General features: G+C 39.6%; 2 protein-coding genes across 6 annotated transcripts in view; one reads left to right on the top strand and one right to left on the bottom strand.

Moving 5' to 3' along the window:
* The window catches only part of Cog5 (component of oligomeric golgi complex 5), a 300,848-nt gene extending 297,887 nt beyond the window's left edge, over positions 1-2,961 (top strand). Inside the window, exon 22 of the mRNA XM_052185982.1 lies at positions 308-2,961. Within this exon, the coding sequence (XP_052041942.1) occupies positions 308-422 (115 nt within the window). The 3' untranslated portion in view covers positions 423-2,961. The remainder of the gene's footprint in view (positions 1-307) is intronic.
* Hbp1 (HMG-box transcription factor 1) lies at positions 1,175-27,511 on the bottom strand. Of its 5 annotated transcripts, none has more exons than XM_052185987.1 (12): positions 27,416-27,454; positions 22,442-22,517; positions 19,307-19,490; positions 15,766-15,994; positions 13,238-13,379; positions 11,693-11,804; positions 11,499-11,611; positions 9,047-9,203; positions 8,153-8,297; positions 6,292-6,612; positions 3,467-3,608; positions 1,175-2,243 (listed from the first exon to the last, which is right to left on the bottom strand). In XM_052185987.1, exons 3-12 carry the CDS (start codon positions 19,473-19,475, stop codon positions 2,226-2,228), a joined length of 1,548 nt encoding a protein of 515 aa, XP_052041947.1. In that variant the 5' UTR covers positions 19,476-19,490; positions 22,442-22,517; positions 27,416-27,454; the 3' UTR covers positions 1,175-2,225. The 5 variants fall into 5 exon arrangements, with proteins under 5 accessions (XP_052041947.1, XP_052041946.1, XP_052041944.1 ...); XM_052185986.1 differs by lacking the exon at positions 27,416-27,454 and adding an exon at positions 24,293-24,354; XM_052185984.1 differs by lacking the exon at positions 22,442-22,517 and having other exon boundaries at positions 27,416-27,511.
* Positions 27,512-27,519: the final 8 nt, after the last annotated feature.

Genomic DNA, 27,519 nt, shown 5'->3' with positions numbered 1-27,519 from the left:
AGCTGTACACTGCCCTGTCTGTTGCTGTGTGTGGCACAGGGCCCGCCCGCCTTTTCTCCCCTAGATGAGCTCTGGGGGAGACACAAGCTATGTCCATACTTTGCTGTGCCTTCAGCACATACTGAAATGTAACAGACTAAAACTGGCCATACTGAACCACCCAACTGGCACAATTACTGGAGTGCTAATGCACATTTGAAGGCTGCTGATAATGGCCTGTGGCCCTGGGCTGTTCCAGGAACTCATTCCCATATTGGTGCTACCAAACTGCTCGACTTCTGACTGTTCCTTTCCTTTGCACTTACAGGGGAGCCCTGGAAGCATATGTTCAATCCGTGAGAAGCAGGGAAGGCAAAGAATTTGCACCAGTTTACCCCATTATGGTTCAGCTGCTTCAGAAGGCTCTGTCTGCTCCTCAGTGACCGCTGCCTCCGTGCAGACCCGGCAACGGTGGCAACCAGCAACTAAAGATCACGGTTGATTGTCTGTACTTCCTATTGCTCTCTAGCACTTTTACTTTAAAATGTCAAAACAGATCAATCATCACAACCTTCAGATTGCATACCCATGGTCTTTTCACACTGGTGCCTACCATGGTTTCCTGTTCTAGATTTTGGAGGAAGGCTATTTTGTTGATTCCCTATTATTTGCACTGCAGTTAAAGGGACAGTATCAAGTCACCTGCTTTCCCCAAGCCTGCCACTTTCTTTAGTGTTAAGCACATAACCAACCAGTAAAAAAAGAGTCACATCAGCAGGGAGTTCACGAGTACACACCCGACAGAGCAGCTCTCCCCACAGTGATGTGGACATGCACAGTCAAGCCAAGTAACTATGGCGGAGCGCAAGGCTGAGGCAGACACACTGCTAAATGTGCTTTACTAGATCTAACTAGATTTAAATGAAGTCACAGTTTCTTTCCATTGCCATTTTACTAAAAACAGGCACTCAGGGTTTTGCAAAAAATTTAATTTCCTTTCTACAAAGAATTTCTATAAAAAGCAATTATAAGGTCTTATTTTTCTATTGTCTTTACTCCATTATTTTAATTTTTAAAACCCCACCAGAAACCTACTTATACCATCAGAACTCAGTTTTATCAATGTTTTCCATCTGCTTATCAGATTATACTCTGATAGCTATACATGAATTCAGTCAATCAGAAATCAGAGATAGACCTTTTTTTTCCTTTTATTTGAAATAATATACAAGAATATAGTGTGCAAAATTGAGGGGCAATGTTTAACAAGTGTAATGAACTGAAATCAATTTTACAGCTGTGATTCCTAACCAAAAATACCACTCGGTAAGTAACATGAGAAGCCATGATTGTAGCTCAGAGCAAAAGCAGCTGTACTGCCAAAGTACTTGCTCTATTTTAGAAGCCGGAGGGAGTAAAGTGCAAGTGTTGCACTGCAGTAAGTGCAAAGTCTGCCCCCACCATAGAGAGACAATGACAATGTAGATGTGGGATATGTGGCTGAGGAGACAGGGAACACGGTAAAATACAATGGTGTCAACTGATAACAGCACCATTACAAGGACTGTCCCAATGCTATTAACTGACTGCACCTTGGCCTGGCTTGGGCCCCACTGGTAATCATGGAGGTGTGCTGCCCCCTGGTGCATCCACTCAGCACATGCCCATGGTATCTGAAGCAGGTGGCTCTTTGAGCTGAGACAATGACACCATCCACCTGCCATGTTATGTTGTCTCTTGGCACTGGCCAGACTAGAAGCAACTGTGTTTGGCAGAGATGCTGAGCCATGTGGTGGCTATTCATGGAAAGGCCAGCTTCTGCTTCATTCCTGATATCGTGGGTACAATACAGATTAATAAGCAGTAAGGAGCTGATGTATAAACAGCAGTTACATATTTTTAAATTCCCCTTCGAACAATTTAAAATAAAACATGTATACACATCTCTTTCTACTGTACTTTAGCACCACAGGATATCAATTTTCAAGCCTATATTACCTGATAGACATATATGAAGTTTGGAAGGAAAATAAGGCAATTTGGTTTACAATGTTGATAGTTGTAGCTTACTTAATGCTCTAATGGAGAAAGCAATCCTCACCCATTAAATCATTACAAAATTCAATGCTCCCAGCATTTTATGGTCACACAAATGTAGGACAAATGGTGAGACCAAGGTCTTCCAAGCTTTTCCATCCAGAGTCAGTACTTATGCAGATACAGACTTACAAACACACGCATCAGGTTTAATGCTGTTGAGAGCCCTGTGGAAACAAAATAGGGAATGCTTACAAAACACTATGCAGTAAACCCTGTCAACTAAGCTTGGATGTTTATGAATTTACTGAGAAGATTCTCGGATTCCTAATGGCTCATGGCTTGAGTATCTGGAAAATATAAACAAATGTGAGAACAGCATGCTCAGAAAAGTGCTAATGTCCCAAAGGAAGTTCCAGACAGTAGAAAATTTGTAGGGAATTGGTATGTGACTCCAAAGATATAGCTTGCCTTCAAGCACAAAGCCTCGGGTTCAAACCCTTGCACTAAATAAAACTGTACCTCCAAAGCAGAAGACCAACACTTGAATTTGTCCTGTGACTGAAATGTACATGGCTACACTCACACAAACATGTAGACACACACAAAACCTGAGGGTTGTATTACATGCCTGTGATCCCTGAATTAAGGGGTTGGAAGCAGAAGGATCAGAAGTTGAAGGTCATCCCTGGATACAAAAGTAAGTTTGAGGCCAGTCTGGGCTACATGAAACCCTGACTTACACATACACCAAAAAACCACAGAACAAATCTCTACATTATAGTTCAACTACTTCTCACGGCTGACCCTCCTTTAAAATAAATCCCTGAGCCATTTAACCTACAAATTATATAGGATTGGCTAAAACACCCTTAATAAGCCTTCCTGATAACTGTTCAAATAATCCTTCTTTTTAAAAATAAAACATAAGCTCATTCTAGTCTATCATATGTATTTTGTGCTAAATAATCTAAAACCTGAACATAAAGGATGCTAGTCAAGTAAAGAACAATTATAAGAATGGAGTCTACCAACTAAGACAGCATTGTGAAACTTCTTTCCCATCCTTCCTATTTCTTTAGATTCTTAACTTACTGGTTTCTGACAGTAGCAAAAGTCTGCAAGGATGTTACTAAATCCGAGGCAAGCCACTAAAAATTAGAGATTTTCTTCAGTAATGAGTTAATGGTGTCCATCTTCTAACCATATTAGAAGCAGTGTACTCTAATACTTCCTCAGCACTTGGAGCATTCTTCAGTTAGCTTGAGATATCTGCTTGCTGTACTATACAAGTGGTTCTTGATGATAGAAAAGGTAGACTCCATTATTAGGTTTAAAGTATAATCATGGTGAGGTATCTTTAAAGCTCTGACTGTGCCCATGCTATCATGCGCACAAGGACACACAGAGAGAGCATAACATCAGAACTGCTGTTACTGCTAACACTTACTGAATTGGTTCTTTTCCTTTTCCAACAGTCAGGATTTAAACGCTTTTGTTCTTCAGCCAAAGCCTTTGCTTCTAACGTATACATCCTCCTTTCTTCGTTCTTCATTTTTTTCCACCTGTCACCAAGGATCACACTTATGGCTCTGCAAAGTAAATATATACATAATGTAATTTTTCATAAAATGTGTAGCAACTGCTACTTCAGGCAGAAATATAAAAAAGCAGAAGGGGAAAGATCAAGACTATCATGGTCATTTCAACAAAATCCTGTCATGTGCATTCATTCATTTATCAGTATCTTGGTGGAATAATGACAATATTTACAATTGTTCTGAAACATACAAAATTGCCAGAAAATTGGCTATTTTCCAAAGGAAAGTTCAGTGTCAGCAGCATGGAGCATTCAACTTGTATTAAAAACTTATTTTGTGTGCAGAGCTACTCAAGTTATTGTGGTTATAATAATAAAAGCTTTATTCCCCATGCAGTGCAAACCAAGTGAGAAAGACTATCTTTGCCTTAGAGTTTATGACTAGTGATCTTTTTAAAAGTACATTTTAGATTAGATTTGTACTTACCACATGAGACCAAGACACATTACTATACAAACGTGAAACCATTTTCCTATCTTCCTGGTTATTCAGATACCAAACTAGTAATATACATTCTTAAGTCATTTTAGAAGTATGTTTTCTGCCAAACTATAATATCTTCCTGATCAGAGACTATCCTTATCAGGGAAATGCAAATCAAAACAACACTGAGATTCCACCTCACACCTGTCAGAATGGCTAAGATGAAAAACTCAGGGGACAGCAGATGCTGGAGAGGATGTGGGGAAAAAGGAACACTTCTCCATTGTTGGTGGGATTGCAAGCTTGTAAAATCACTCTGGAAATCAGTTTGGCGATTCCTCAGAAAATTAGACACAGTACTACCTGAGGACCCAGCTATACCACTCCTGGGCATATACCCAGAAAGTGCTCCTACATGTAATAAGGACACATGCTCCACTATGTTCATAGCAGCCTTATTTATAATTGCCAGAAGCTGGAAAGAACCCAGATGTCCCTCAACAGAGGAATAGATACAGAAACTATGGTGTATATATACAAAATTGAGTACTATTCAGTTATTAAAAACAATGAATTCATGAAATTCTTAGGCAAATGGATGGAATTAGAAAGTGTCATCCTGAGCAAGGTAACCCAGTCACAAAAGAACACATATGGTATGCACTCACTAATAAGCAGATGTTAGATCAAAAGCTCAAAATAAGCAAGTTACAATTCACCCAGCACAAGAAGCTCAAGAAGGAGGACTTAAGTGAGGTTGCTTTGGTTTCACTAAGAAAGGGAACAAAATGCTCATAGGAGCAACAAGGGAGACAATGTGTGGAGCAGAGACTGAAGAAAAGGCCACCCAGAGACTGTCCTACCTGGGGATTCACCCTATAAACAGTCACCGAACCCCAACACTTTTATGGATGACAAGAAGTGTATACCAAAAGGAGCATGCCATGGTTGTCTCCAGAGAGCCCCTGCCAGAGCCTTACAAATACAGAGGCAGATGCTAGCAACCAACTATTGGACTGGGCATGAGGTCCCCAATGGAGGAGCTGGAAGACGGTCCAGACATGCTGAAGGGGTTTCCAGCCCCATAGGAAGAACAATGATTTCAGACACCCAGACACCCCAAGACTCCCAGGGACTGAACCATCAACCAAGGGGCACACATGGTTCCCGCCAAAAATGTGGCAGAGGAAGGCCTTGTTGGGCATCAGTGGGAGGAATGGTCTTTGGTCAGGTAAAGGCTCAACAGAGGCCCCAACAAAGGGAAACCGATCGGGGGGAGGTGGGAGTGTTTTGGATGAAGGGGCAGAGGGAGGGGTTGAGGGGTCTTAGGGGAGGGGGGATATTGGGAAAGGTTTTACCACTGGCAATGTAAATGAAGAGAATATCCAATAAAAAAAGAAAGAAAGAAAATTACAGTGTTTCACTACTTAGCTCTGGCTACCCTCAATTCCAGTTCTAAAGAAATAACCAAACACCAGGGCAAGACTATTCTGTAGAAACACATCAACTCTTAAAGATGCACTTGGGATGCAAAGCTTCTTTCTAAACTGTAGGTAGTATTTAGAATTACATTCTTTGAGAGGCTGGAGAGATGGCTCAGCAGTTAAGAGCACTGGCTACTCTGCTCTTGTTCATATCCTGGCACACACATAGCAGCTCACCACTGTCTGTAATGCCAAGATCTGGCACCCCACACAGACAAACATGCAGGCCAGGCACCAACACACAAAAAAATAAAAAATTACATTCTTTAAGACATTACAATCTGAATTGAAAATTTAGTTATCTTACAGTGCTTTAACGTGTGACCCCCCAAGGACAAAGGAAATGGTATCAGAAAAATAGGAAGATTACAAGAAGGTACCTTTAGCATGTGAAGTACAAGACTGAACTCAATAACTGATGCTGAGCTAAGTAAAGGCTGTAGCAGATGGGACTGACATATTACTGGCTGAGTTTTGGCAAATCTTATATAAACTGTCAATGCTATTATGTCCCACAGTGAGGATCGTATATAAACCCCACCAAATCTGACCCAAGAAATTTACCTGTCCTCTAACAGGTAAATTAAACTTACTGTTTTCAAAGGGAGTACATAGTATAATCTATATATTATAAAAACAATACATATAAAGTCAACGTTAAGAAAATGGAAAGAAATCAACAGAAGCTATTGAAAGAGTTTATTTTGGCAGGTGTAGCTACTGGGAACCACCCTGACAAGTCAGGAATTGTAGTTATTACTATTTACCTGTTATCTTTCCCTGGATACATCTGAGTATATTCAACTCTGTATTTTTTGGCAAAAAGCATGAAGGCATTCATTGGTCTTTTGCACTTATTAGGAGAGGTGGCACTCACAGTCCCTGAGCTGTGGGTTTTGACAGCTTTAGCATACAAAGAACTAGAAGAGAGCTGTGATGATCCAGGTGAACCACAGCTTTTACTGAGCTCTGATCCCGCAAACTCTTGACCAGTACCAGGTCCTCCACAAGACAAAGATGCACGGCGCTGACGAGCCATACTACTCAAAACATAAACCGCAGAAGAGTCCATAGGTGTGAAGTCATAGCTAGAGAATTAATAAACAAAGTTATTTGAGATTATCAAGTATCTAAGACAGAAATTTAAAAAAAAAATTATGAAATCTAGTAAAATACCAATAGAACAGAGTAAGTTACTAAAATTTGAAAACTCCACCATCTAGTGGCAGAAATCTGTCATCGATTTCCTTGAGGATAGAATTAATATGCTTTCATAAACTCAGTAACCAAGCCCAGAACTAAAGAGCTAAAGCAAAGACTATATTCATAGACAGCTTAAATGCCTTGCTGTCCCCTCCCTGCAAGCACCTGTTCTTACCATGGGGCCATCTTCAATCCTAGGACATGTTAGTCTTCAAACACCTCCCATGTTTGGTTACTCTCTTCTTTTAAAGATGCAGTTTATTACTTATAACTGTGTATTTGGCAGGTATACAGACAGATGCCTGCTTATGGAGGCCAGAGGCACTTTGGGGCTGGACTTAGACCAGCATCTGGGAATGCTGGAAGTGCGCTTCGTCAGTGAGCCATCTTCCACCGGCTTCATCACTACTCTCAAAAGCACTCTACAATAACGTAGAGCCTGTAAATCAACTCTCATGTATTATCTCATTTAGTCTTTTTAAATTAATCACTACTTAAGACACTATCTTTGTATAATGAATTAAAAAAAGAAATTGCAGAGGAGCTAATTTACTTTATCTAAGCTTCCGCAGCTAGCCTTAAGTGAAGGAGGACCTGAAGGCAGAGACAGTCCAGCTCTAGAGCTTACGCCCCTACCAGGCCCAAGGCTTGTCACTCAAGCCTTGAATTTCATTCCAGCAACTGCTAAGAGTACCTTAATGGGCCTGAACTATGAGCACATGGTATCATTTTAAAACTGGAATTTTGGTATATGCCAGGAAGAGAATCTTATTTGGCCAGACTCCCAATAATAAGTCCTATGTCACGAGAGTCTAACAAACTTCTCTGGCAAAAAACATTTCATATGTTTGTATTATTTACTCCTGGAAGCTGAAGATATGCTGAATGAGAACACCAAAAAGTAGGATGTGCTATTTCTTCTGGGGTTTTCCCTTCCCTGACTGCTCCGTGTCCTTTTGCCATCATAAACTGTGACATGAACATAAATGCATTTGTCTCCTGAGTCTGCCTAGTACAACCCAGGTTAGCAATACTGACATGGCCTGTCCATGTCCGTTCAGTACAATTCAGCTACAGAGCTATTTACATAATTTTACAGTCATTTACAAGAATGTACTTGGTGAGCCAGCAAAATGGTTCAGTGGGTACAGAAGCGTCTTTCTCAACTGCTCTCTAAAGTCTCTCAGCTGGACTGACTGGCTGACCAGCTTGGGCCCTTGCCTCCTTGTTCCCACTGCTGGAGTCAAAGGCCAGCCACAACACACACCTGGCAATCACAGGGTTCTGGGGATGGGTGTACTTGGACAGCAAGTGGGCCAGTTCCCAACCCCTTTAAATTCTTCAACCCTTTACATCTTAGCTTCAGTTACCACTCAGCAATCACTAGGGAAGAAACTTTAACAGGAAAAAAAAATGCATCATTACCTTTTAAATGTATCAAAAACACCTGAATCATCAAAATTAATGGCATCAGGGTGTCCAGGAGGTAGACATACGTCACCAATATGAATTTCACAACATGGAATGCCATGCTGTACCACAGTCAAGCTTGGATAAAATGATGACCAACCTAAAGTTAAACAACAGATTAAAGTGAGGAATGATACAAAGCACCTATTAGAAAACACATGGTAAAGAGAACAAGTCTACTGAAGTCTGACACGCCACATCTCTCACTTTCAAATAAAACCATTACTAGATTGAGCACTTTATTCGGCTATGTAAGAAAACCCCACAGATAGTTTAATTCAGTATTTTATAAAGCTCTATCAGATAGTGACCACTTTTAACAGTTGAGTAATAAACTATGAAACAGTCTATGAATTACTAAATTATGCTTAACACGTATTTCTATAATAAAGCTCTAAGAGCTACTCTGGCTTAATAGCCTACTTGATAAATACAAACAAACATGTTGATAACCGAGCCTGCACATTATATCTGAGAGCTTACCATTTGCTACATGAATGACATTTCTCATACAGAGGGAGACAGTTTTTCTGATTATAAAGGCACTTCAACACTATAACATATAATTATAAACATCTATTCAATTTTATTTGGTTTGAAATAAATTTTCAGTATTTTTCTTAAAGCCACAAAAAGAAAGAAGTTTTCTTTAAAGTTTTTATAAACTCGGGGCTAAAGATGGCTCAGCAGTTAAAAGCACTGGCTGGCCTTCTAGAAATCTGGGGTTTAACTGGCAGCTTACAACCATTTGTTAACTGAAGCACCAAAGGATCTGCTATCCATGCAGGCAAAACATGCACACACATGACAATAATGGTGAAGTCTGTATGAACTCAGGTGAAGCCCTACCTTTATTCCTAACATAGAAAGGGTGGTCCAGCTTGCACTCCACAGTAAGCAATCCATCTTCTACTGTACCAGGATCAAATGTCAGCTTCAGCACAGACTCGCCGAATGACACACTCTCTTCATGGGATAACAACTTCAGACCATCAGACCCATAGCCCTGAAAGCATATGCATGGACTAAATAAATTGGAAACATTCAATTCAACATACAGTGAAACTCTCAATATATGTCTTAATTGAAAAAGGTAAATTTAGTCAGTATCTCCAGCTTTAAAGTAGTTCCAACCAAGCAGTAAAGAAGCACACACATATAAGTAATATAAAGTTTAATAAACAAAGACTAATTCTAAGATAGACTAAGGAGGACTTTCAGTTTCATTTGAAGTGAGATGGAAAAGACAGATTAAATTCAGAAAAAGAAAATGTCTCCACTAAGAACAGTTGCATGTAACAGCTTCTTTGTGTAGTGCGAATTAGTAGTGCTTAAAAACAAAAACAAAGAAAAAAAGATAAGTTCAGATTTATACAAATAAGGCTAAAAAATGAGCCAGTAAGCAAGATTAAATTTCACTCATAAGGTATTGGGAAGTCAAAGTATTTTTATTAATGTGGTTGTCAATTTTAAGATAATGATGATGCAAAAGAAGATGACTTTAATATGTAATTTTTAAAGATTTATTTGTATCTGTGTATGTACAAGCTGTAGTATCTATGTGTACAGGTGCTCTGCAAAAGCAGCAACTCCTCTAACATCTTTCCACCCCTATATTTTAATTATTTGAAGTTATGAGATACCCATTGTACATCTTGACTCCACACTTAATGAGAGAAGAACCAGATGAAATTTAAATTCAGTGGATAGTTACTGAGTAATATGGTGGGCTTACAGAACACATAAGATGAAAGGAAAAAAAAACCACCTTGTTTACCCTTGCATTCACAGAAAAAGACACATGACCACAGCTAGCTATAGCACCTAATTGTATACTAGGTGATCAACAAATAATGGATAACAATGTTGCGAATCCTTATAGAACAGTAAACTGAATATGAAGGGATAGAGGGAACATAATGAAAGACAGTTTCCTGGTTCTGAATGTGATCTGCAAAAATATTTAAAAGGAATTTTAATTTAAAGGAATACTGAAAAAAGAATGAGATGAATGTAACCCAAGTCATACTAAGCTGAGTGTGTAAAACTGATCATGACTCACTCGTGATGTCTAACATGTAGTTGGAAAAATAAAGGACAGATTAACAAATAGTCAAATTAGTCTCCTATGCTGGAGACAAGGCTCCATTGTTAAGCGAATTGGCTGCCCTTCCAGGGATCTGGGTTCAATTTCTAGTACATATAGTAGCTTACAACTGTTTAACCCCACTCCAAGGGAATCTGACACCCTCACACAGACATGAACATGAAGGCATAACACCAAAGCACATAAAATAAATAAATGTTAAAAAAATTAGCCTTTATTTCTTAAAGCTACTAAGATTTAATCTGACTTCATATTACATATCAGGACGCCAAAGCCCCGAGGACTAGTCAGTCACATGAGACTTGCTGGAGTATACAGGAATTCAAAGTGCTCTCTACAAAGAAGATGCCGGGGCTGTTAGTGCCCCAGTCACTGGGGCTGTGAGGAGGAAGGCATCACGCTGGCAGCAGTAGGCAGAAGACTGAGAACTAGGGTACGCTACTGTGTGAACTAAGGGAAGACAATGTCAGGAACTAGTCCAGTGTAGCAAATGTATCGAGGATTTCAAAACTGGGAGACAATTTTTGTATAAAGCAAGAGAAGTGAAATCAGATCGCACACTTTACTAAGTGAAGAGTAACATCAAGATGAGGACACCATGCTCAAGAGAGTCAACTTAAGACTTTTTCTCAAGAAACGCAACAGAAGATAGTAAGCTCCAAAAAGGAATTTTCAATTAGTATTTAACAATTAGTATTTTATATTCTCCCATTTCATGTATTTATTTATTCATTTATTTTTCTCTGCAACAGAGATCAAAAAAATTAAAAGTTTTAAAAGTAAAATGTATCAGATACTTAATCTAATCTTGCTAACTACTGTTTTTACTTATAAATGTAGAAAATGGTAGCTTCCTGGGGTCATTTAAAAAATATCAACAAACTCCCAACCACAGAGGAAATAAACTGTATTATATACCTAAGAACTGAAGGTTTTAATTAGTTGACTATTTGTCTTTAAAGCCAGTTTAGTTTTCCACAAGAGCATTTAAAGCATAAAGCTGCCACATTACACAGGCCGCCCACCTTAGAAGCCTAATTGGGAAGTGCTACAGTCATGGTTCTATCCACTGTACTAGGCAGTGGTAGTCACACTCCCTACCCAGAGTGCAAGGTGCCATTTAAACAGGAATGCAAGGAGGGGGTTCCTCTAGATTAACCAGTTTGAAATTCTTTAGAAGGACTGTAAATGAACCTTGTGAGTGCCCATTTGGATCTCTTCCTCATTAGCACAGCCGGCAGCTCTAGCGAAGTCTTCCACATCTTGCCATTCCTTATTGCTTTCTTTATGGAAGCACAGCCGTGTGCCTGAAGTTGAATGAGAAGGGATCAGATAACATGCCTAATGTGCTACCCGAGGCAGCTGCAAAATGTTTAAGTATTCTTTACCTTTCAGAAAACAGTGCCAAATAGTTGATGGCCAGGAATTACACCAGCCCAGATCATCATCGTCTGAGAGGGAAGACATGCAGAAAATGCCTGACTCTGACTCACTGTTTGCCTGTAGGAAGAAAACAGAAACCTCTGTTCTGTTATTTCTTTTTCTTAAAGATCTTTTAACACCTCTTTTAAATTGGAGCTTTCAAATATAACTTAGCTATAACAAGCCTAAGGAAAGTAAGCTTTCACTATTGAAGGATTTTTTTATATTTTTTTGAAGTTTTAAATACTGTTATTTGTAACAAACTTTCTTAAAATAGAAGCAAATACAGAATCAAATGCATATAACTAATGAACAATGATATATTTTTGTCAATCTGTATGTTCTTGGGATGAGACAAGGCTGCACTCTCTCTCCATATCTAGTCAATATAGTACTTGAAGTTCTAGCTAGAGCAATTAGACAACAAAAAGAGGTCAAATGGATACAAATAGAAAAGGAAGAAGTCAAACTATCACTATTTGCAGATGATATGATAGTATACTTAAGTGATCCAAAAACAATTCCACTAGAGAACTCCTACAGCTGATAAACAACTTCAGCAAAGTGGTCAGATATAAAATCAACTCAAGAAAATCAGTAGCCTTCCTATACTCAAAGGATAAGCAGGCTGAGAAATAACTCCCTTCAAAATAGTCACAAATAATATAAAATATCTTAGGGTAACTCTAACCAAACAAGTGAAAGATGTATATGACAAGAACTTCAAGTCTCTGAAGAAAGAAATTGAAGACCTCAGAAAATGGAAAGATCTCCCAAGCTCGTAGATTGGCAGGATTAATATAGTAAAAATGGCCATCTTGCCAAAAGCAATATAAAAATTCAATATAATCCCCATCAAAATCCCAACTCAATTCTTCATAGAGTTAGAAAGAGCAGTTCGCAAATTCATCTGGAATAACAAAAAACCCAGGATAACAGAAACTATTCTCAACAGTAAAAGAACTTCTGAGGGAATCAGTATCCCAGACCTCAAGAGGTACTACAGAGCAATAGTGTTAAAAACTGCATGGTATATAGGCAAGTATATACAGTAATAGGCAAGTAGATCAATGGAATAGAATTGAAGACCCAGAAATGAACCCACACACCTATGGTCACTTGATCTTTGACAAAGGAGCTAAATCCATCCAGTGTAAAAAAGATAGCCTTTTCAACAAATGGTGCTGGCTCAACTGGCAGCTAGCATGTAGAAGAATGCAAATTGATCCATTCTTATTCCCTTGTACTAAGCTCAAGTCCAAGTGGATCAGGAATTTCTTAGATGGGGGAAAGGTAATGTTTTTCAACCATTACATAAACTTTGTAGAAGTTTGACTTCAGGAATAAACTCATGGGTGGTAGTGGTGCACGCCTTTAATCCCAGCACTTGGGAGGCAGAGGCAGGCAGATTTCTGAGTTCAAGGCCAGCCTGGACTACACAGAGAAACCCTGTCTTGAAAACAAAAAAACCAAAAAAACCAAAAAAAAAAAAAAAAAAGGAATAAACTCACCCTTTCATGTCTTACTGGAGTTTCTTCCTTCCAGTGATCATGAGGGAAGGCTGGCCCGCTCTTTGAAGAAGAGGACACTGGTGGTGGGCGTGCATAGGAATGTAAACTTTTGCTAGTAGCTATGATGTGTACAGGAGATGATCTAAAATAAAGCAGTCTTTGTTATCAGTGTAGGCAGGTCCATAAAGAACATCTTTTCTCTTGATAACAGCATAGTGACAATGCTGTTACATGAGACAACTATGGAGAGCTCTAGTAAAGACAGACAGGAGTCCCTTGAACTTATCATTAACCTTTCCCACATACACACTCACTGGCATATGCTAAAGAGTTCTTTCTTATCACAGTTTCATCACATTTTCTTGCCAATTTTCAAAACTGCAAGGAATTTGGGATTTTCCTGCCCCAAGGTCAGAGATTGCACACATGTACACTACACCTATCTCTTTTATTTCTGTACAGATAAATATGCATATTATTATGAAGTAAATACCCATCTATTTCTTACACTCCGCAAACTCCACAACAGTTAAACTGTTGTTCATGCATCACTGGGTGAACTGCCTTAAGTAAAGCTACTACTAGAAAATAGCCTGCTTCCTTTTCTGGTAAGGAGACACTTGTTTGTGTTCTAATACAAACTTGTTACATATAAGCATACAGATAGTCCACTTTCTCACAAGGATCACTTCCCTCGGCAAAGACTCTACTGAGCACTGCTCTTTCACGCACACAGGGATCCTAAGAACACACTAAGCTCAGGACACTGCAGACCCAACATTCAATAACTCAGTTAACAGCTCTAAGTACTTGCACAGGGAGTCACTAACAATGATGGGAAGCAGGGAAGAAAGCAGGGCTCTGGTGAGCAGCACAGAAAACACCTCAAAGAATAAAACTACATCTTCAGGGTGACAGTCCCTTAACTTCTATCATTATTTATAATCATTCTCTTCTTGGTTTACTTACTTCCCATGAGCCTTCCCTACTCCCTTTCTCTGCAGTATTGCAGATAAAACTCAGGTTTTATCCTGCACATGCTCAATAAACACTCTTCTACAGAGCTGGGCCTCAGCCCCCCTATAAACTGTAACTTCAATGTGAACATGAAAGAAGGGTAATACTTAAAACCAGGGTATTTTTTGTTTGTTTCTGATGTATGATTATAATAAAGGAGCCAGAATGCAGCTTATTAGTAAAATTCTTTCCAAGCATGTAAAATGCCCTAGGTTAAACAGATCATTGTGAAAAACAGGAATACAGAGGAAATGATACTCTGAAAGAAAAATTTCCTTCCCTATGGAAATTTATATAGAATTTAACTGAATTGAATTGCTCTATCAAGACCAATCTCCTGCAAAATAGACCAAGCATACCTTAACAGGATGCAAGGTAGCTAGGCTTTTATATTTATATCATGTAGCACAATAACAGGGGACCAATACCAAAGTCCAGAGTTCCTCCTACTTGGCTAGCATATTGTCATCTAAATTCTTCCAACAGAGCAACAACTGGGGCATTTCTCCAAGGTGTCATACTTAGTAAAATGACACCCACTTAGGTCTCCCTAGGACTAGCAACTGGGACTTTCCATAGTTTCAATGTAAATTAATCCATTTTCTTGACCTTTGGTCTAGATCTATGAAGTGATTTTATTACTGGGAATCTAAGGGTTTGTTTGAATGTTTAGATTTCCTTCCATCATGTGTATGAGTGTTTTGCTCAAGAGTTTGTCATGCACCATGTGTATGCCCAGGGCCCAAGCAGATCAGAAGAGGGCATCAGTTCCTGGAACTCGAATTAACAGAGGATTGGATGTAAACTACCATGTTGGTGCTAGGAATCAAACCTGGGCATCTAAAAGAGTGCTCTTAATGGAGCTACATCTCCAGCTCCTACTTAAAGATCAGCAAACCTTAGAATTAGTCAAGATAAACAAAAAGTTATATACACAATGGAAAAATAACTATAGAACACAATAAAACAATGTACAGTTGATAAAAGCTTGAAATACAGTGTTTAATTATGGTTCTTTAAACAAAAAATTTTTATTTGTAAGTTTATAAAAATGTACTCCTTAGACTAAATTTTTAGACTTTTTAAACACAAATATTTTTATGCTATTTATTTTTTTCTCATAGTATTATTTGATTTTCAAAACAATGAAATCATCTTTGATCATTATAAACATTAATTCCACTGACTTTAAACATTCATCATCCATTAAACAGCTAATGCCATTACTGTAAAATTGGGAAATTTCAAAACAATAACTTTTTGAGATTAAAATTCCATCTATGTGTGTGTGTGTGTGTGTGTGTGTGCAAGCACTACAGCACCCATACACTCAGAGGACGCCATATAGGTGTGCTCCTTTAGGCCTGGCGGCAAGCTCCTCTACCCACTGAGCTGTCTGCTGTCTCCACACAATGGATGTGAAGACAGTAGTGGTCCACTGCCTGAACCATGGAGTTACAAGAGGCCTTCATGATAGAAGTTTGAAATGCAAACATAATCAATATTCCTACCTGTTATAAAACGAGCACTGCATAAGTGGACTTTGTGGACTAGTGGCAATATTTGCTAACTCTGTTAGCCAGTCCACCTCATCTTCACGGTGAGTATTTTCCGGTATATCTGAGGTATTCTGGCTCCAAGATGACCTTGGATATTCTTGATGAGACACATCTGAACTTAGCTGGTATATGGCAGATTGGGTAGGATCACTCTGAACAGCCTGAAGTTCAGGAAGGTCATCTGGAAATAAGCCCAAGATTATTTTTAAAAATTATTATAATAAATAATACAGTAACTTCAGTTAGGAATACACATATTTAACTAATTTGTAAGGGAAAATAAATTCAAAATTAAAATCAGTCATTTGTTGACAGAAAAAATTTTCAACAGAAGCAATGCCTGTCCATGTGGATCTAGGAATAAACACGGTGTGGGATAAACACAATGGATGTGTTCACTGCCTGAACCCTGGAATCACAAGAGGTCAGAGCCTGAGAACAAAGGTTCAGTTTGTTTTCTATACCTCACCTGGGAACAATCTATATACCAGTGATATGTTCCTACATTAACAGATTAATGAAGAAAGAGGCATTTAGTGTATACATATAGTAGTCATGTATAAAATTTATTGATCTGTTAAACTAGCAATGGCAATATTGAAGGCAACTCCTAACAATGAGACTGGAGAACATACTATCAAGTTTTAGGTAGTTCTACTTAATACAAATCTACTTTTTGTGAGCTGCGTGACATGATACATGAAAACCTCCTTTTTGGGAGGTTCAGACTGATGGACTCCAAGTTTGTAGCCAGCATGGGCTATACAACAAGACCTCAATTCAAAACAACAAAGAAAATGGATTCTGTTAAGTCTTTTTTTTTCAGTTTTTTTATTTAGCTGGACCTGTTAATGCAGGCTGTAAACCAGTGTCTAAGAAGCTGACTGATATAGGAAAGCTGTGGTTAAGTTCAATGTCAGCCTGACAACACAGTAAGACCCTAGATCAAAACAGCCTAAGACAGTATTCCCAATTTTATATTCGGTGCTACCTTTCCCCAGTGTATTATCCCCAAAGTTAGATCACAGAACCTAGCTCTTCCAAGGAAAAGTTAGGAAATTACCCAAAATTGTTAAATTCTTTAAAAGATGGGGTGGGAGGAGGGGAGGAATCTCACAGGCCTTTTAAAAAACAAACAACAAACCCACACAGTAGTGTACTCTTTTAATCCCAGTACTCAGCAGGCAGAGACAAGTGGATCTCTGAGTTCCAGGCCAGCCTGGTCTGTACAGTTAGGACAACCAGAACTACAAAATAGAAACCCTGCCTCAAAAAGAGAAAATACAAAAAACAAAACCAAACAAACCAACAGAAATCCCCTTGAAACACACATCCACATGCTCTCTACAGATCTGAGAGTTCCTTAAATACGCAGGTCAGGAAGAGCTCTCCTAAGAGCTGGGGGAACATTAAGAGAACTGGCAGCACTTTTAGAGGACCCAGGTTCAACTCTGAGTATCCATATGGAAGGTAAGAATGATCTGTACTCCAGGCCCAGATCTAATATCCTCTTCTGGTTTCTGTAGGCACCAAGAACCCATATGGTTCATAGACATATATTTAGGTAAAACACCCATACACATAAGATAAAAGAGAAAAACTTAAAATTACAAATATCACTAATGAAAAGAAAATTCCTTATAAAGCTGTGCCATCTCATTTGAATCTTCTACTGAAAAAGTAGAATCTAATCTCAAATGATCTTTTCAACTATGTCTTCTAGAATAACAAGTGTTCTGTATTGTCCCTCTGTGAACGTTAAGTTATTTTGCTTTATGCTATGTAGTAGTGACCACGCTTTACCATGTTTTTAATGACACCAGCCTATAATATTTTCTTTCCACAAGACAATAGAATAAAAAGTGGCCAACAGAAAAAAAAAAAAAACCACACTAAAAACTCAAACACCCCAAAACCTTTCCTACTAAGTATCCCCATAAACTGTTCTAGAACAGACCCCTAAAGTATCTTAGTTAAAAATAGTAACTGGGGTTATCCATTCATTCTTAACACTGACTACACAGTATCCATTTCATTGAAAAAAGGAGTTATAAAGCACACCAGCTAGATTGCAACTGCCAATCTTCAGGCTACTGTAACTATTTCCCTTACCTCACTGTCAACACACTGCCTTTAAATGCAGCATTTCTTTATTATGAAAAGTTTGTTTTTCAGATTCAGAAAATAAACTACTTTTTAAATGAAGCCACAGATAGGTGTGGCAAGCTCCCTGGCCTGACTTCCTCTGGACATGTACTATAACAATAGACCATTGCCAGTTGTTCCTTACTCAATAGTAACCACTACTCAAAAAGTATTAGGATCCAGAAAATACAGTTATGTCCTGAGACCTTTAGGACCTCCAAATTCCCAACCATACAGAAGCACCATCACTTATGTGTAAAGCCAAGGTAGCCGTGTGCCAAGCCCTCTCAGTTCAAGGCAACTACATAAAGACAAAGCCATGGTGAAAAGCTGAGCAGCAAGCCAAAGGCCCTCACTAACTCTACTCTAGAACAGCAGTGTACAAGCACTACAACTTAAATCAATAATCAATAAACCCAGACATTCTACAAACATCTCTCCGGAATAGCTTATCGGAAATACTATTCGGGCAGTGGTGGCGCACACCTTTAATCCCAGCACTTGGGAGCCAGAGGCAGGCGGATTTCTGAGTTCAAAGCCAGCCTGATCTACAGAATGAGTTCCAGGACAGCCAGGGCTATACAGAAAAACCCTGTCTTGAAAAAACAAAAAACAAAACAAAACAAAACAAAACAAAAAAATCAAACAACAAACAAACAAAAAGAAATACTACAAATGTCTGATCCTCAAATTTCATGGGTACCATCATTTTCATATGAGACCAACAACCAACCATGGAGAACTCAAAAAGAAGGTGTAAAGTCACGTGGCGGAGTTTTCGAAACCATGTGATAGTTTGCTCTTGACACACAAAAATAAAGCTATTTACTTTAACAAATTTTAAGTCTCTGTGAGTACCTAAATAGCTCACACTGTTTTCAGTTATATTTTTAAAGAGACTTCCTCCTCGACACTCAACAGCATGAGGACTCAAGTTCGGAGCTTCACCACTCAACAAAAGCTAGGACAAGACCTGTCTGTAACTGAAGGGAGTCTGGGGTGGTGAAATCAGAGTATTCTGGGCTCTTGCTAGCTAGCCAGTCTCCCTCAGCTGGTGAGCTCATAAGGTCACTGAGTAAACAAAAAGGTGGAAAGTGATAGAAACAGATCTGATACAGACCCCTGGCCTCCACAACATTCACACAAGGGCCAGTGTATGGACATGTGCGTGCGCACACACGCGCGTGCACACACACACACACACACTCAAAACAGAAAGAGTGTTAAAAATTCCTATTACCCAAGCTCTTTATATACTGTTTTAGGTAGACAAGGCAGGAAGAGCAGCTGATTAAATATGGTTATTAATCTGGAGTGAGATTTTAAAATAACTTTTCATTTCACTTACCAAGCTCCATGTGTTCATCACAGGAGTTGTATCCTGGAGAGGATGGCAAATTCTCATTACACTGCAGCAACTCCAATGAGTCATTCATTCCTGAAGCTCTCTTGTCCATCACAAGCAGGAGTTTCTGTACTGCATTAGGCATCTGATTTGTCTTCACTTCCCACACCATGTTATGGTGCTCCGACTTAAAAATGAAAGAAAGTGTCATGTGACTTGGACAGTGCAAATATAAAGTCAATCAGTAGGTCAGCACTATGCTGCATTTCAAATTAATCACACATTGCTATTTTATTTTGATCAACTCCTCCAGAACAACCGCACAACTATGCTCAAACTGAATCATACACAAATCTCAAAGGATTAACACTGTTAATTCAGAATATTTTCCCCTTAATAGTTAACAGCAGAATTATACATGCTTTCATTTTTTTGAACTAGTAACTCTCTCTTCAGATACAAATTCTAACAATTCATATTTCAGAAATCCAAAGAAAATTAAGCCCAGCCAACTTTCCTTTAGTAAAAAAACTAAAAGATCTGGGGGGGGGGGGGGGAGGTAGTGGCACACACCTTTAATTCCAGAACTCAATAGGTAGAGGCAGGCAGATTTCTGAGTTCAAGGTCAGTATGGTCCACATAACAAATTCCAGGCCAACCATGTATACCTAGTAAGACCATGTCTTTTAAAAAAACAGAAGAAAAATAAAAAACCCAAAACAAACAAACCCCAAAGAATAATTCAATTCTTCTGTTTTTAAAGTCTTTATTGTTCAGTACTTTGCTTCCTCATATTCTGAAATTGAGCAATTTTAACATACTTAAAATTATATTCTCTTTGAACATTTAAGAGTTTTTGAATCTTACAATCTATAGGATATTATAAGAAATTAAAATGCTTTTAATTTTTCTTCTGATTTGGGACATAGCCATGAACAAAGGTATGTCATTCTAAGCCAGGCATGGTAGCACACACCTTTTGTCTCAATATTCAGGAAAACAGAGACCGGTAGATCTATGAGTTCAAGGCCAGCCTGGTCTACAGAACTCCAGAGCAGCCAGGGCTATACAGAAAAGCCTTGTCCCCAAAATGAAAGGGGATGAGAAGCATTCTATATGGAGTGTATATTAACTATTATTCCCAGAAAGTTGCATTAAAAAACTATAATAAATTTAGCTAAACAATTACTAAAACTACCTTCAAATCAAACCTGTGCCACTAAAAATTCCTTTTCTTCCAAAGAAACTCAAATTTTTGAATCCCACTGGAGATAAAGATTTCAGCTTTAATTCCCAGCTAACTTCCTTTATGGAGATTCTTTGTGAAAGCCTTGGCCAAGTTATCACAGGGAAGAAGGCAGTACAGTCTAACCTATCAATTCTCAGCAAAGTCCTAATGTGACTGTGTCACACTCAGATTTGACAACAACTATATCAGTATCTTACATACTAACTTGAGTCAAAACACAGGGATACTCTGACTCCTCAGGCCCTACTCCAATTTTTATTTTTTGGAAATCCTAAAAAGCACAAAACAAATCTTGATTTCCCAACATCTATAGTTCTTTTCCCTCAAAACAGTTTGATTCCTGAAAGACACAGTGGAAGGAGACAACCTACTGCAAGAAGCTGTTGTGTGAACCCACAGTGCACCTGGGTATATGACAGGAATCAATGCTTTAACAAATGATCCTTACCCTGGACACTGCTTAGAGGCTCACCTCAATATCAACTATAAGACATGTTACAGTGTGGGACAAGGATGCTTAGATAGAAGAAAATATGGCTTTTAGTTACAATTTATCTCACTTTATGAACCAAGTGACTGAACTTGTAGCTAAGTCAGTATCAAATTCATGATTATAAAATCTGCCCTACTGTATCTGAATATTCCTTAAGATGAATGAGGAAAACTTAAAAGTGTAAGTTTTTAAGCCCAAGATTGTACAGCTAAGAAAATGTTGTGGGGGTTCTTAATGTCTTAAATAAACTAGTCACTGAAAGCAATCAGCAGTATATAATCATATAGCTCTCTAGTTTGGGCAGTTTCTTCCTGTAAAACCTGACAAGCCATCCATATCTTAGAACAGAGTTAGAGCATCCTATCTACCACTTTAGGTACTTATGAGTTTATCTGAAAGTATTCTAGAAGTCTGTTTTTTTCTGATTACAACAACATTGTAATTTATCAGTCTTAGCCCACAGTTACACCAACACTGTTGGGATGTAATTTCCCATAAATGGAATGGCCAGATTGTGTCTTCTCAACTATTAAATCATGCTTTCTGTGCCTCTCTATCCAGTCCTTGAAACATTGAGTAAATGTACCTTAATCAGTGATTCTCAATCAACTCTGCAGCACAGAGTCACACATATGCTAAAATGAATGTTGCCCAAGTCCCATCTCCTAAGGAAATGATTTGTTTGTACCAAAAATCTGTTTACTGTTTTTTTCAAAAACCCAAGTGTGGTGAGATAAGAATCGCTGGGATTTAAAAAATGACTGTCAACAAGTTGGGGTAATGTAGAGCCAATGGTATACCACCTGCCTGTCATGTTGACTAGGGTTTAGTCATCAGCGCAAGAACAGCACTTCCTTTTTCATCATAAAAAGTTAATTTAATGAGTATTATACAAGGCACTACAATAGCTGCAACAATGAACAGTTAACCAGAACACCAAGGGACCCAGGCTTTAGTGGAATAGGCATTAGTATATAGAATGAGGCTTAACTCTCAATAGGGAAAAGATGGGCTCCCAACAAGAAAACACATCGGCAAACAGATCTGGTACAGTGCTACTGGATGATGTCAGGAAAACAGAGGAACTAGTTTCATCAGGATCTATGATGGCCCTGAGCACTGTGTGCTCATGGATACTAAAGCTGTAAAGTGAGGTAGAGTGAGCCTGAATCCAAATGTAAGGAAATGAAAGAAAAGACAAGGGGATAGACTATAAACCAGGCTTGTCAATAGGCTAAATGCTCTGAACAATCCATTTTAATATCTTACCTTGTATGTAAAATGGAATTAAAAGTACATACTTCAACAGCTATCATAAAAACTTAGAAATAACAAAAAGTTTCAAGTCCTAACAAGAATCACATATTCAATATGAAATGGTATTATTAACAATTACCAGTCAACAGTGAGCCGCTGATGATTTGTGGACCTGAGATCTGATGTGAGTGAAACTACGAACAGCTTCTTTCAATCTGTACAAATCACATTAAAACACTATTTGAATAGACAAGTATGTAACACATGCAGGTTTTGTTTTAAGAGCACTGATCCTGGACTTCTGTCTGAGCCAACTTGCTTCCAGAGTCCTTTGCAAGCTCTTTGTAAAAGACAACAGTAGTAACAATGCAGACTCCTTATCTAGTCACTCCCAAGGAACTAGTTATTCTTTCCAAGTTCTCTCAAACAGCTAATACTAACAGTTTGGATGACACAGATCGTAATTTATCCTATAGAGATCTATTGAACTTAAAGAATGTAATTCAATCTATCTTCATGATTGATTTCAAATCCTTTTGAACATCTGTACTATGTTCTTTGGACTGAGCCAGACTGAACTCCAGCTGCACCTGGAAACACCCCCACTTCACCATCATTTTCAGTTAGCCTGTCTCCACGGTGCTGTTCTGAGTTTACAGGATCCTGCCTGGAGCTGTCTTGTTTCTTTCTCCCTGCAGAGAGCCATTCTTCCCAAACAACAGGCTGCAGTGCCAACCACTCAACATGTACAATATACTAACTTAGAATTTCTACCACTCAGAATTTCAGCACTTGCCCTACTTACTTATCACAATATAATTGTGCGTAGGGGGATTCTAACTTTAATTTTAAAGCAGAACTACCTGCAATTAACAGGCCGAGTGAATGTGCACTGTCTGGACATCTGCCCTTCCCACTACTTATGGTGAATCTGGTTTTGGCATAGGCGTTGCTAAAATAAAGGATTTTAATTTTATATGTTTTAGGTCATTGTTTTGTTTCTATAAAGTTTTGATTTTATGTCCTATACTGGAAAAGAAAGTCTAAATTGCAAACAAAGGGCTCATGTTTTACTCTTCTGGTTGCATAATCTGTGACCAGTAAATTATCTTCACACTCCTAGTGCTACTTATCTCACAGGGCCAGTGTAATAATAAAAGCACATGAAAACACACATATACAAATTATTGGTCTCCTTACAATCCATGTTGGGGAAAGCAAGCCCTTAAAAATATAGAGGTACACTACTTCAGTCTTTCCTCAGAAACGATTCCACAGAGGTGACAGCAATTGATGGTGTTTCTGATAAACAAGCTCAGTTCTCAGCACCTCCTGGTAGAGCCGACCCTATTCATTCAGTTCATTCATGCTGTACACACTACTTTGGTATTAGAACATGCAACAGGACTTGCCTTGTATCTAAGCTAAATATGCACTTATCAATTCTTCATTAAGTCAATGATTTTCAAAGGTTCAGTTCTCTAGCTGTACTTAAAATTCCATGTTCAAAAATTCAAAATTTAATGTTTTGTTATAAACTTTCAGAAACAAGTATCCACAACCTCTTAGGAGAGAACATAGGACAACAGGGAACGTGGGTTTTAACCGCCTGCCTCCAGAGCACGGCCACACACTTCCTTACATCCCAGTTACCCAAACTGCCTTGTGAACGCTACTGATGAGGAAAGCACTATTATGACCAGTAAATGGGACCGTTTTCCTTCCAAAGAAATGAAGAGAAAAAATTAAATAAACATTTAGCTCAAAATATGTTAAGAGTCTGGCTTTCAAGAGTTTCTAGGCCAGGAGGTGGTGGTACATGCCTTTGGTCCTGGCTGGGGCAAGTAGAATTCTGTGTTTAAGGACAGCCTGGTCGACAGAGTGAGTTCCATGAACATTACCAGGGTTCCACATACAAACCCTGTCTAAAAAAACAAACACACAAAAAAGCTTGTTTTCTAGATTCCTACCTCTGTTCAGTGATCCTTACCAACTTTATGAAAGGCCCTCTTGGACCTCCATGGACTTCCACAGAGACTTCCATGCCATCCACTGTTTAAATTGTTTTCAAAGAAGAGGTAAAGAGAAGGGAATGTGCCATAAATATGTAACTCTGACAAGAGGAACTTAAGTACTTAAAATGAGTTATATGCTTACAAGCTACAAAAGGCACTAAAACTATCAAATTACTTAATAGTTAATAAAAATATTAAATCGCTAAATATTAAATTCAATTTTCCATATCAAAAGCAATCAGGAGACTTTACTACAGTTTTTAGAATACCCTCACATATTTTAAATGTCTTTTCTTTGACAAGTGGTTTCTGCTACTCTAGCTTGCCACTGAGCTAAGAACTGAAAACAAGAAGGCCCACTGTGGGTTTGGTAAACTACACTGCTATAGCTTACCACTTACTGCTCAATGCCACCTCTGCGCTTTGGAACAGTCTAACCACTGATAATGAGTTCCTTATTTGTCAATAAAACTAAAACCTATCCACTCCTCAAAATTGTTATAGGTACAAAAAATACATCTCACATCCTCTTTGCTGAACATTACAAATCACATCTAAGAAAATTATTTTCATGTTCGGTCAACATGAAACACTAATACAGACTAACTTTTCATGAACAGCACTGCCAATTCAACTAATATTTAAGGCAAGTCATTTTGAAGTTTCAAGGGCTAGTGGATTCCTCTTTCAGGGGCCTCAGGTTCAACTCCCAGCACCACAGCAGCTAAGTATGGTCTGCTAGCTCCAGTTTTAGTTGGTAGCTCCTACTACCTCTTCTGGCCAGAAACAAGAAGGCAAAGCATTCACACACACACACACACACACACACACACACAAAGTTTCAGTCATTTTATAAAAACTTGAAATCATCTAAAGTTTATATGAAAGGAACTATTTTCCTAAACTTAAACTATAATCCTGAACGTTTTCATATTATTACAACAACCTGTGAAACAGCTTTTTGTTGTTCAGACACGGTGGCAAACAACCTTAGCACTCAGGAGGCAGAGGCGAAGAAGTGAGTTCCAGTCCAGCCTGGTCTACACAGTGAGTTACAGACCACCAAACAAGAAAGGCAGCATTTCTATAGCAGTGTTAATGGCTTTTTATTTTCAAGGATTGCTAAGGATGGGGGAATAGCCCTGGCTAGCCTAGGACTCAGTATGTGGCCAAGGTCATGACCCATTTTTTTTCTGCTTGTACCTCCCAAGTGCTGGGGTTACATACCAGGTATGGGGGGGGAAAAACCTTCTATAATGAAAATGTAATATAAATTATGACTGGGAGTAAAGTAAATGCAGGTCAAAATCTGAAAGTACATGGAATAATTACTGATTTGAGCAGTTCCAATTGAAATGTTTCAAATTTCCTTAATTATGTGGTTTTCCCCTTCTTGTGCACACGTGAAATTTAAAATACATAAAACATCTGCCTTTGTTTTATTAATAGTTAGGGAATAACAAGATAACTTGTAAGAGAGTACTGCCATCTTTATTTCCAGCCGACAGACCAGATTATGATGCACTCAAAGAACCTCTGGCCCAGAATCTAAGTTCACACCATACACGGGTTTAACTGGACACAGAAAGAGTAAGAAGCTAAAGATAAAATGCAGTAGTGACAATCTGATGGTGTATTAGGAGCAGAACAAAAGGTCATGAAAATACAATAGAGAAATGTATGACAAAAAACACTGAAAAAGCATCCTTTTATTTAACTCAGGGAAAGGAACAAAGGAAGGGCTTTCCCAGGAAGAAACAGGCAACTAGATATATAAAACTAAGCTAGAGCTATAATATAAAATGAAATTTTAAAAAGTTGAAGTAACGTTTACATATCCATTTCTTCTTCAAAAGTCTAAGGTAACTCAAAAAAACTTGTCCAAATTTCTCTTTTTAATGTAACTCAACTTCTCCCAACTCTCGTAGATCGACAAAGCTGGGGATTAAAGGGAGAGGTGAAACACCGGAACCAAAACAAAATTACAACTCAAAATCACTGTTGTAGTTAAGACTACTTAAGTATTTATAACTGTTAAAATCATTCTAATTCTTAAACCGTAACTCATCCTAAAACCCCTCTCCCCAGAGGATAAAGCTCCCTTAAGCCCTACTGAGTGCCAGCAGCAGGTACAAAGTGCCAGCAATCACGTCCCGCCCAGCTGTCAGTGCCTTCACCCGACTCCCGTCGACAAGTCCCAGAGACTGAACGCGAGTGCTCAGCGCCGGGAGCACGCTGGAGCGAGGCTAAGAAACCCGGCTTCGCCCCAACTCCTTTTTGTTTTGTTTAAATCGGCCTGCAGAGGGAGGAGCCTGGCCTCGCCCGCGGGCCTCGTCGCCGGGTCAGGCCGAGCAGCGCCTCCCGGAGCAGGCCAAGTCCACCCCCACCTCTTTCGCCATTCATCGCTTCCTCCCCTCCCCCCATCATGTGACCACAGCCTGGACGCCAGGCTTGTTTTTCCCCCTCGGCGCAGCCCCACCGCGCAGGCGCCTCGGAGCCCATTCATTCGAACTGCGTAACAATGAGCCCCGGGCCCGACGGCTCCGCGAGCTCCCCCGCCCGGGCCGGGCCCCAGAGGTAGCTTCGCCTCACGGGAGCCCCCGGCCCGCTCGGGCTCGCGGCCCGCATCCGCCCCTCGGCCCCGCAGCTGGGAGTGGCGAGTCAAACTTTCCGGAGCCCTCCGGAACGCCAGGCCCCTCCCCTGCCCCGGCCCCTTCCCCGCCAGCCCCCACCGCGAGCGCGACCGAGCCCCGAGCTCCGCCACCCCCACCGCTCCGAATCCTGGGCGCCGCGGCCGTCTAGCCCCGGAGAGCTCCCGGAGGCCCGGACGGCGGGCTCCTCGCAGGGGAGACAGTGCCTAGAGTCCCAAGGGTCGCCGCTCCAGCGGCCGCTGCCAGGTCCCAATGCTCCAGCCCCTCCCTTACCCACCCCCACCCCTCAGAAACCCAGCGACCACACAGAGTCTGGACGCCGGCTTCCTGTCGCGACAGCGTCGCCAGCTGCTTGCCTGCGCGTTCCCCGACGGCCGCCCACCTTTCTGGTGCGCGCCGCGACTCCCACCGCCGCGTTTACTCCTCAGCCGAAACTTTCCTACTTACCAAACCCGTCGCCATTACCAAGTCTTTCAAGCTTCGCCTTCCCCCTCCCCTGAAGCCCCCGGGGGCTGAGCCTTCGGCCACCGTTTTCGCCTTCAATTGGTAGG

This window comes from Apodemus sylvaticus, chromosome 6 (assembly GCF_947179515.1).
Source record: "Apodemus sylvaticus chromosome 6, mApoSyl1.1, whole genome shotgun sequence".
Classification (NCBI taxonomy): domain Eukaryota; kingdom Metazoa; phylum Chordata; class Mammalia; order Rodentia; family Muridae; genus Apodemus; species Apodemus sylvaticus.
The sequence above is the reverse complement of the archived record's forward strand: the minus strand, read 5'-3'. Positions and strand labels throughout refer to the sequence as shown.